Consider the following 11101-nt stretch of genomic DNA (forward strand, 5'->3'; position numbering starts at 1 on the left):
TTGTAGCTAATTGCCTGACTTGAGGTAAAGACACCTTTGAAGGTATTTTCGGAAATGTTGCTTATCTTATTGAATATTTAAATGTATTGGTATTACAGCCGTTTGCATTAAAGTTCAGTGACCATATTTAATATGCTTGGTTGCTATATAACTATCTGGTAAAAAAATGTATTATATTTATTTCTTTTATCGAAAAACAGTAAATAAGTACCTATCTTAATTTCTAGCTCGATACGCCCTTGGGGATCAAACACATCTATAATCACTTTATCGTTAACAAATAAAACGCATTGTATAAAAATTTAATCTTATCAATATGTTTATTAGAATATGAGTACCTAATCTTTCGTTCAAAAACAACATGCAGGTATGTAAACAAATTACAAATAAATCAATTAGAGATATTTTCATAACAATATTTATCAGTACGAGGTAAGGTAAATTACCTTTTTATAAACAATCAGTTATCGGAATATCCGTAAGATTATAGCATGGATAAAAGATATATAAAATTTTACAAATAACGATGAAGTCATTTAACATATTTGATAATAAGTATAATAAAAATAATCATTCTATTTCTTCATATAGTTACATAATATGTTTGCAGAACACCTAAATAGAACGCATTCGATATCAACCTTTTTTCATTATTTGTAATGTGCGATAGGGGCCAGATGTTTTATCATTTATCGCGCGACCATACTTGCCTGCCGGAGCAAGGAATTTTATTTATTGATGGCAGGTATTGTTTTACAAAAATTCTACGACTTTATAAAAATACATAGGTACGTTTTTTGGACCTACTTATCTAGTCGAAGTGACGATCGTTTACGCTATGTGGCGACCGAAACGCAGGTTCTGTCGCGCCATTATAGAAGTGCGACATATTGAGCTAGCTACGATACGCCTACAAAGCGTACAGCTTGGAAAAAAAGAGTAGAAATGGAACTATTTTTTTACCATAGCAACACTGTTCTCATAAAAAAGTGCCACATGCAAACCGATACACGTAGACAGTGGCGCCCCTATTATTTTCTAGTATTTTTTGCCAAGCTGTAAGCGCTTATGACGCTGGTCCCAGGACCTTAGACCTCAGGAAATCGCAGGTCGGAGTCAGCTAGGTTCTCCCGCAGCCATCGCTCCGCTTGTGCCGTCATCTCCTCGTCGAAGTGTTCGCGCCAACCGCCTGTTTTACCTGATAAAACAATGTAAAAAAACAGTTATATTTTGAACTTTTAGGTTTAATAAAACGTTTACAAAATTGTTGTCTGTTTTCGGGTAGTCACAACGTTTGCTGTTTATCCAGCCAAATATAAAACCAAGCGAATCTGTCACTGACCGACCTGGGTACGTAGCCGAATGGCACAAACGCTCACGAAACGAAACGCTCGTAGATATCTATCTCATGGGTCCCCCCCCACATCGAGCGTCTCGCGAGCGTCGCGTCGGGCCAACTATATGGGCAAAGCCTGACGCGGCGTCTTTTTCCATACAGTTGGCCCGACGCGACGCTCGCGAGACGCTCGATGTGGGGGGACCCATCGCTCTTCCATATTGGCGCGACAAGCCAGACTACATTTCGCAGCGTTTCGTTTTCGTTTCGGGTCGCAGAAAAGTCATTCGGCTACGCCATCTGTTTTTAACATCCTTATTTGGTTGTAATCTTTGAATTTGCCTTAGTTACCCTCGAGTGGTTTTAGGAGCATTTTGAGGTAGATTTCGTTTACACTTATTTAAATACCTGAATATACAGACTATAGTCCTTTTTAACCCCCGACGCAAAAACGACGGGGTGTTATAAGTTTGACGTGTCTGTCTGTCTGTCTGTTTGTCTGTCTGTCTGTCTGTGTGTGTGTCTGTCTGTGGCATCGTAGCTCCCGAACGGATGAACCGTATTAGATTTAGTTTTTTTATCTGAAAGCTGAGTTAGTCGGGAGTGTTCTTAGCCATGTTTCATGAAAATCGGTCTACTATGTCGTGGTCGGGGGTTTTTTCAAAATTTTAATTCTCTTTTTAATGCAAAACAGAGCTAGGAAATAATAAAAAGTGATGATACCCATTCTGAGTCATGGCTTGTCCAACAGGTCTCCATCATCGTACAGCGGGGTAAGTGCGTTTACACATTATCCGATCCGATATCGGATGTCGGAAGGCTTTCAATGGAAAAAACTCAAAATGGCGTCTGCAATGTATGGGATGTCGGTCCGACATCCGATATCGGATCGGATAATGTGAAAACGCACTAACGCTGCTAGTACGTACGCTGCCTTACCTTCTCTTATAAAGTTGTTATTGTTTTCAACGGTACCATTCATCTTAGTCATCCACGAAGGGTTCACAGACTCATTCTTCTTGAAGTTCTTTATGTCCACGTGGTCACAGAGCTTCATAATTTGTTCTTCTGTAGCTTCCTTGCCAAGGAAATCGGCTATCAGCTTGACATTTGATGGTAAATCCTAAAAAAATCGCTGACGTGAAAAGTAGCCCATAAAATTTTAACAATCAGTAACGTCTGCTAGATAATACCTACAGATTTATATAAGTATTAAGGGAAAAAATAAAAATAAACTTGTCTTGTCTTGAACCCGCAACCTCTGTAATCCGTTCATTGCTCTTAAACAATTAAAAATTGTTTTTTATTTTATTTCAAGCAAGAAATACCTCAAATACCTACATGACTACTAAACAGATTTTTAGGGTAGCTTTATCCAAAAAGTAGTAGGTATTTCAGACTCAGACTTTGTTGCATTTTAAACCTAACGTTTTTCTTTCGGTCGTTAGTTAGGGCGAAACTGTCAAACGATATAAAATTACACCCGATACATAACACACACCAAAGTTACAAAGGTTACAAAGGTTAATTCCTGTTTGCGATGAAATTACTATTATTTATGTTTTCAAACAAAAGAGACAGAAAAAAAAGAGACAGATATAAAAAAGGAGTGTACAAGTTTCTAATGGGTCGGCAACGCGCATGTGAACCCCTTGAGTTGCAGGCGTCTATAGATTACGGTGACAGCTTTCCATCAGGCGGACCGTATACCGGTTTGCCACCGGCGTGGTATAAAAAAATAAAGGATATGTCAATTCATAAACGCTTTGTAAACCCGAATTAGCTAATAATCGTTTGTCCTCATCTGTCATGTTGACTTATGTATTGGTAAGAAAGGGATAAAACACTTTTTAACTAATCAGTTCAGCTACTTTTTTATGCATAAGGGGGTTATTCTCAAAGAATGACCACACAACATACCCTTCTCATGTCCTCGTAGAATATAAAGAGCAAGTTTGGATGATGCCGGAGTGCCCATGCCTCTTTTACATGTGGTAAAAATGGAGCCCAAATGACTGAAAAAATTTGATTGATTTTTTAATATTTTTTGGTATCACACTAAAATTCCCAACGCCGAATTAAGTTAATTCAAAAGCAAATTATTTATTGATTAAATTGCTTTATAATATATGACGTTATTTACTAAATTAAGACATGAGTGACTGCACTAAGATGATTTTTATTATTTTAAGCAGAAAAGTAAATAATAATTTGAGACTAGTGGTCCCCACAGTCAAAAAAGTACTTATCTTACCTAAGTCATTTAAAAAGAGGTTCCAATAACTCTTAAAGTCACCAGTATACTTCCAAAAAAGCTTAGTATGATGATAGTACGACACAGCAACGTCCCTCGGGTCTCGTGCAACATACACCACTTTGGCAGTATCCACTAAATTTGATGGCAAAAGTGAAAATGGTAAATGCGTCTTGAAGAACCGGGGAGATGGTGCTGCTACTGCGTCTTCATAAGTTTTTACATATTCCATGGCTTTTTTGAGTATCTCTGGATCCATGTTCTGAACTGTTTCTGGGCACCTTGTATGTTGTATCCTAAAACAAATGATAAATAGTTAATTCTGAACGAAGGATTCTAAAATATAATCCTGAGAACCTGAGAGAATAAAAGAAGATCAACATAAAAATAACTTACTCCAAGAACATATATCTATTGTGCAAAGGTGTCTTCGTAGCCTTATCGAAGTCAAAGTTATTCATCAGTAACCAGACAATTTCTTGAGTCCATGTTGTCCCTGATCATAAGAAATAATTTAATGAAATTATTTATCTATTTTTTATTTTGTATTTTTGAACAATACGATAAGTTATAAATGGCGGACTTCATGACTTAAGTCCCGAAAATCTACCTGTCAATAAAAAATATCCTTCAGACTTTTATGAAGACAAATTGAAAAATGTACGTTTTAGGCGGAATTTGAATCAGCATCATCTGCAATCCGTGCATCGCTCTTCACCAATGATCGATGATTCGTTATTAGACGTTTCTCCTTGTTAAAAAACATTCAGTCGAATTCCTCCTTTTTTGAAGTCGGTTAAAATGAGTACCTATAGTAAATATAGTATGGAAGTATGTTATAGTCTTGAACCCTTACCAGATCGTGGAAATGTGGCCACCCAGACATCGTCCGGTCTTATTACCATATTTTTGAAGTTTTCGGCATCTTCTTTGTACGCCATAAGTTGACAAGATCCAGCATCTCCAAAACGGGCGTATTTTGCATTGTCTGTAAACATAATCCTTTAGGTTTTCAGGATTCTATAATAGTAGATTGTGTCACAAGGGAGCAAAAATATTTCATTTGGAGGCCAGGCAAGTTCCCCATTTTGTTACTCTCTAACTCTCTATTGCCTTATAACCTGTACGATTTTTAGGACAATAATATTTATTTGTTATACAAGGGTGCAAAGTTGTATTTTAACGCCGAGTATGAAATTGAACTACGAGCGAAGCGAGTGGTTCGAGAATAGAATCCTGAACTTAGCGAGTTTTTCAAGACACGAGAAGTAAAAAACATTTGCACCCGTTTGTAACACAAAGCTTTTCCCCTCACTAATATAGCGAGGAATGTATAACGCAAAAAACGCGTTTATCACTGCTTCCAGTAGTTCCACATCTGTGGTAAATCATCTTCATCACTAGATTCGCCCACTTTTATCAATATTAATGCAGAAAATTTGACTATATTCAAGGTCAAATTACTTTATCCACTGGTAGATAAAATTAGTTTTTCACCACACCAACTGTTAAAGGCTTACTTTGCTATTCGAAAACAGATAGCAAAATTGCATTTTAGAGAGTGCAAGAGTGCAAAGTAATTTCATACACATTTTAACTTGATGTCTTAAGCTGGCTGGTAGAATTTACCTATGAATGATGATTTTGAATCTTAAATGTTGGATAAATTGATAGATTTGATTTAATTTGATGTTTTTTAGTTAGTATTTTGTTCGTGTTGGTGTGGTGAAAAATGTTGTGTTTCACTCGGCGGCAAAGTTTGTTTAACCTTCGTGCCTTAAAACCCTCGCAACGCTCAAGATTCCACTTTTTGAACCACTCGGGCACTCGCTACGCTCACGGTTCAATATTGGAATCTTTTGCTTGCTCGGGTATCAATATTGGCACGTGCGGTTAAACAACTACTTTGCCCCCTTGTAAAACAATAGTTATTTGTTATACAAGGGGGCAAAGTTGTATTTTAACGCCGAGAGAATAGAATCCTGAACTTGCGAGTTTTTTAACACACAAGAAGTAAAATACATTTGCACGACCCGAGTGCAACACAAAACTTTTCCCCTCACTGTAGCGAGGAAACTACAACGCAAAAAATGCGTTTATCACTGCTTCCAGTAGTTCCACAGGTGGTAAATCATCTTTATTACTAGATTCACCTACTTTTATCAATTTTAAAGCAGTTAATTTTACTTTATTCAAGGTCAAATTACTTTACCCACTAGTGGATAAAATGCGTTTTTACCCGCTGGTATTAGGACAAAACACGTGTTTCCGAGCTAGTGAGGGGAAAATAACTATTTACCCGCTGGCATTGAAGGATTTTTATCCTTTACGTGTTTCCGAGCTAGTGAGGGGAAAAATCTTAAAACATTATACATACGATTAAAATGCCGCTTTAAAAGCCACGAAGATTGGGGATCCACATCTTGAACTTTAACTTTGTCATCCATGATGTATCTGGAATATTATGTTTTCTGAATATTTTTTACATTCTGGAATTTTTCATTTTATTTTAATTTATTATGTGCACAATAATCCAACCGTGATATCCTTGTAATGAATTATATTAAGTATGTACTAGGTATATCACCTATTTAGCACCTTTAGTACTACAGTCAAGTGTAAAAATATGGGTGCGTACAACTTATCAAAAATATGTCCCATAGCACTTTATGTCGGCGGAATAAGGTCTCGGTACATATTTTTGAGCGGATAAAATCGATACGTATTTTTGCACTTGACTGTACAAGCTTTGTTTAGTTTAGGGCTAGGTTGATCCGTGTAAGGTGTCCAAAAAAAAGAGAAAAAAAAAGAAAGAAAGAAGTCTCCTTAATGTCTAAGGATCAGACATCAAAGAGACTTCTTTCTTTCTTGCACAAAAAAATATTATTTCACCACAAATGATACATTACAATCAATTGCAACTGTTAAAATTTTCATAAAATAACAACGAAACAAACAATGACTTAATAACCTAATGGTGCCGCTCTGTCCTCTGTCTGTCTGTCCGTCTGTCATATTACTTAATATCTCGAGAACTACTTATGTTATCGATATGAACGGAATAGTTATGAACATTGTTAACCTCTAAAAATTGAAAGTATTATTAATTACTATTTTTGTATTTTCGTGGTTGATTAAAAAAAATTAAGTATTACTTACCCAATCTGAGTGCAGCCAAGTAGGTATCACTTACGACTTGTTATCACAGTATGGAGTTTTTATATTAAATAATCAACCGCTCGTTAAGCCATAATATTATAATCTCTACTGTATGTGACACTCTCAAGATAAAGGTACCACATTGTAGCTTACCATAAAGACAAAACTTGCTTGTATCTTTTCCCCTCACTAGCTCGGAAACACGTATTTTGTCCTTTAATACCAGCGGATAAAAACACTAAAAACGCATTTTATCCACTAGTGGGTAAAGTAATTTGACCTTGAATAAAGTCAAATTAACTGATTCAAAATTGATAAAAGTAGGTGAATCTAGTAATTAAGATGATTAACCACCTGTGGAACCACTGGAAGCAATGATAAACGCATATTTTTGCGTTTTAGTTTCCTCGCTATAGTGAGGGGAAAAGTTTTGTGTTACACTCGGGTGCAAATGTATTTTACTTCTCGTGTGTTAAAAAACTCGCAAGTTCAGGATTCTATTCTCGAACCTCAACTATAGAATCCTTTCACTTGCTCGTTTTTCAATTCCACACTCGGCGTTAAAATACAACTTTGCCCCCTTGTATAACAAATAACTATTATACGAACTGAACTGTTAAAGCTTCTTATGCATAAGGCAATAATGTGGCACTTTCTGGTTAAGAACGGCACATATGATAATAATCTTATCGGAGCAACCTTCGCAAATAATGTTTACGTATATTGTTTATTAGGTAAGAAAAGGCGTATTATGACACGACAATATATCGAAGATAACTATGATAATTTTTAAGAAAAAAAAACCGCCGCCTTTGGGGTTCTGGTGAAAGCTACTTGCGAATGTTGGATTACGTATTTCGGTTCTGACCATCACTAACAGTTCCACTGCACCAAATGTCACTATTCTGGACGTAAGTGCATGCTGTTCTTATAAAAATACCAAAGTCACTATAAACGTGCCGTTCAGATTTGAGGAGTTCGGTTCTGACCATCATCAGCACTTCCACTGCACCAAATGTCGCTGTTCTGGACGTAAGTGCATGCTGTTCTTATAAAAATACCAAAGTCACTATAAGCGTGCCGTTCAGATTTGAGGAGTTCCGTTCTGACCATCATCAGGAGTTCCACTGCACCAAATGTCACTGTTCTGGACGTAAGGGCATGCTGTTCTTATAAAAATACCAAAGTCACTATAAACGTGCCGTTCAGATTTGAGGAGTTCCGTTCTGACCGTCATCAGCACTTCCACTGCACCAAATGTCACTGTTCCGTACGTAAATTCATGCTGTTCCTTTAAAAATACAAAAATCACCATATGTGTGCCTTTCAGATTTGAGGAGTTCCCTCGATTTCTCCAGGATCCCATCATCAAAACTGGGTTCTGAGAATAATGGGACCAATCTGTATGCATATACATTCAATCAAAAAAAATTTTTTCAAAATCGGTCCAGTAACAACGGAGATATCGAGGAACAAACATAAAAAAAAAAAAACATACAGACGACTTGATAACCGTCCTTCTTGGGAGATATGAGGCGACGGTTAATAAAAATAGTTATTAAATACAATCCCCCGTTCCGGCTGTTACCTGGGGGCCGATTTTTGAGTCTCACTGTCACTAAAATACTAGTTGAAAACGGTGACTTGCCTATTATTTTCAGTGACAATTTTCTGAATTCGAACGCGTGAGATGAGACTCAATAACAAAAAATAAAACCGCCTTCAAAAATAAGCGCGTTACAAAACAAGGAGAAACTAAAAAGCAAAAAATAATAAACCTTTGAATTCAGATTTCTTATCGTATTGCAATAATCTAAACATCCAAATTATAAACTAATCAATTATTTTTGTAGTCGGTACCAGACCTGTTCGTCGCCTTGCTATTGCCTGTTTGCCCCACCCAACCATACACAGACTGGTACCGACTCCAAAAATAATTGATTTGTTTATAATTTGGATGTTTAGATTATTGCAATACGATAAGAAATCTGAATTCAAAGGTTTATTATTTTTTGCTTTTTAGTTTCTCCTTGTTTTGTAACGCGCTTATTTTTGAAGGCGGTTTTATTTTTTGTTAAAAAGTTTATTTATTTGTTGATTTTTAGTGGTTCCTATTGATATTATATGTATCAGTCCGAATATATGCACACTAGTGAAAGAATTATCCTTTAACTCCTAACCATTGAGGAGTTGACCTTCCATCATCAGCTCAGCCACATAAAATTATTACCATCAGGCGTAAATACTGGTGTACCTTTGAAAAATACACTAAAAACATTACATGTGCCTATAACATTTGAAGAGTTCCCTCGATTTCTCCAGGATCCCATCATCAGACCCCGACTTGGTGCCAATGGGACCATCTCGGGGTTATACCCGTACGATCAAAAAAAAATTTTGAAAATCGGTCCACAATTCTTGGAGATATCGAGTAACATACATACAAAAAAATAAAAAATAAAAACATTCAGTCGAATTGAGAACCTCCTCCTTTTTTGAAGTCGGTTAAAAATCGGCCCGCTGGTCCAACAAGTTTCGCTGGTTGTGCAACGCGGCAATGCTGCTAGCACTTTTGGCACCTTTGGATCAGGTGATAGCCGGAACGGAACTTATTTTAATTTTAGTGTAGAGTAGCTGTTAACTTTTAGTTTAGAATAGTTTTAATTTGTTTTGTTTGTTATTTGTACTTTACCTACTAAGTTTGAAAACTCGTGATTCTGAGTAGGACAATCATTAAATTTACATATTTTAGAAAAAAAATATTGAATCTTTTTTTCGAAAAAATGCCTTACTACGACAACCGCGTAGTGACAGGCGAAGGGTCGGTTGCACCAAACAGTCCGGTACCCAATTTAACGTTCGCTATTTTTTTTTATGGGAACTTTTTGACCTGTTAACTGATGCAACTGGCCCTAAGTGACCATACGGTGAAGAATTTCACCATCGCCTTTCCTCCTGTGGATGTTGAGGAAGTGGACAGGGGGATATGCCGGCGTCTTCCAATTTTAATATTTGCCAGTCGCTTTTCGGTGAAGGAAAACATCGTGAGGAAACCGGACTAATTCCAACAATGCCTAGTTACCCTCCGGGTTGGAAGGTCAGATGTAGGGTATGCAAAAACCGGTTAACTTAAAAAACCGGTTAATAACCGAGACTTTTCCTTCAAAACCGGTTAACCGGTTATTAACCGGTTTTGAGGATTTTACCTTTAAGAATTCTGATGTTGATGATATCGTAGCAGGTATTACTTGCACGATGAAGATCATTTTTATCCAGTTTTTGGAAATTTGGTAAATGCGGAAATTGCTAAAAAAAGGCTTGTGTGGTTTGAATGTGATTCGACAGTTGCGTTTTCTAGGCATGTCGCGAAGGACTACAGCTCCCAGAGCCCAAAGTAATACAAGCAATTGATGTAAGAAAACCAAGATCTCCATTTTACCTTTCTTTTAAAAAATATAGTTTGAAATATACGGTAGACTCCGGTTGCAACGACGCTCAAGGGACCGCTGATATTACGTCATACTAACCAGATGTCGTACAAAACAAATTTCATTTCTTTTAATTAAAAGTAATATCTACATCTCTATTACTAAAACATTTCAATCAATAGGTTTATTTACAGGGTATTATTATCATCATAGTATTAATACCTTATTTTATTGTGACTTGTTTAGTTAGAAAAGTCCTTCTTAGTATGCGTGCTTGCTCATCATTTGTAAGTAAAGTTAGTTTATACGCAATCGAAAAATACAAATTGGGTTCTATTTAGCTTATAAGATTAGACCCGAGGTTGACCCGAGGAATTGTTAAAATTTTAAATGCAATACTTCAAAAAGTTACTTGGCCACAATGTAATCTTGCTACTTGTTGTAGGCAAGACTGGGGGCCGTGCTCGGGTGGAAGTAGCCTTGTTTCCTCAATTTACTAGTAAAACTAAAAACGTTGTCGCTCGTCGTTGCAACCGGACTTGACGGACGGATTCTGTGTAAAATGTGTCGTAAAAAGCGGCTGGTCGTTCAAATCGGAGTCGTAATAAACGGATGTACTTTCATACTATCACATACGAAAACCAAATTACCTGTGCTTATGTCGTTGTAAGAGGCTGGACGTTAGGTCTATGCGGAGTCGAAATATACTAACCGCACTGTAATGTATTGTATAAAATGTGTAATTGAGTAGACTCGGGACTCATTAGGATTCCGTAGTCAACTAGGAACCCTTATAGTTTCGCCATGTCTGTCTGTCCGTCCGTCCGTCCGTCCGCGGATAATCTCAGTGACCGTTAGCACTAGAAAGCTGAAATTTGGTACCAATATGTATATCGCAGTAAGATAGATAAAACCGTTATATAG

The 11101-nt window shown here is 36.8% G+C and overlaps 1 protein-coding gene across 1 annotated transcript; it reads right to left on the reverse strand.

The window, feature by feature from the left end:
- Positions 1 to 295: 295 nt before the first annotated feature.
- Positions 296 to 6865, reverse strand: LOC125228326 (sulfotransferase 1C4-like). Its single transcript, XM_048132844.1, has 8 exons — positions 6750 to 6865; positions 5968 to 6044; positions 4447 to 4578; positions 3987 to 4086; positions 3591 to 3886; positions 3257 to 3351; positions 2276 to 2459; positions 296 to 1198 (listed from the first exon to the last, which is right to left on the reverse strand). The coding sequence occupies exons 2-8, from the start codon at positions 6035 to 6037 to the stop codon at positions 1089 to 1091; spliced, it is 987 nt and encodes a 328-aa protein (XP_047988801.1). The 5' UTR covers positions 6038 to 6044; positions 6750 to 6865; the 3' UTR covers positions 296 to 1088.
- Between the last annotated feature and the right edge of the window lie 4236 nt (positions 6866 to 11101).

This window comes from Leguminivora glycinivorella, chromosome 7 (assembly GCF_023078275.1).
Source record: "Leguminivora glycinivorella isolate SPB_JAAS2020 chromosome 7, LegGlyc_1.1, whole genome shotgun sequence".
Taxonomy (NCBI): domain Eukaryota; kingdom Metazoa; phylum Arthropoda; class Insecta; order Lepidoptera; family Tortricidae; genus Leguminivora; species Leguminivora glycinivorella.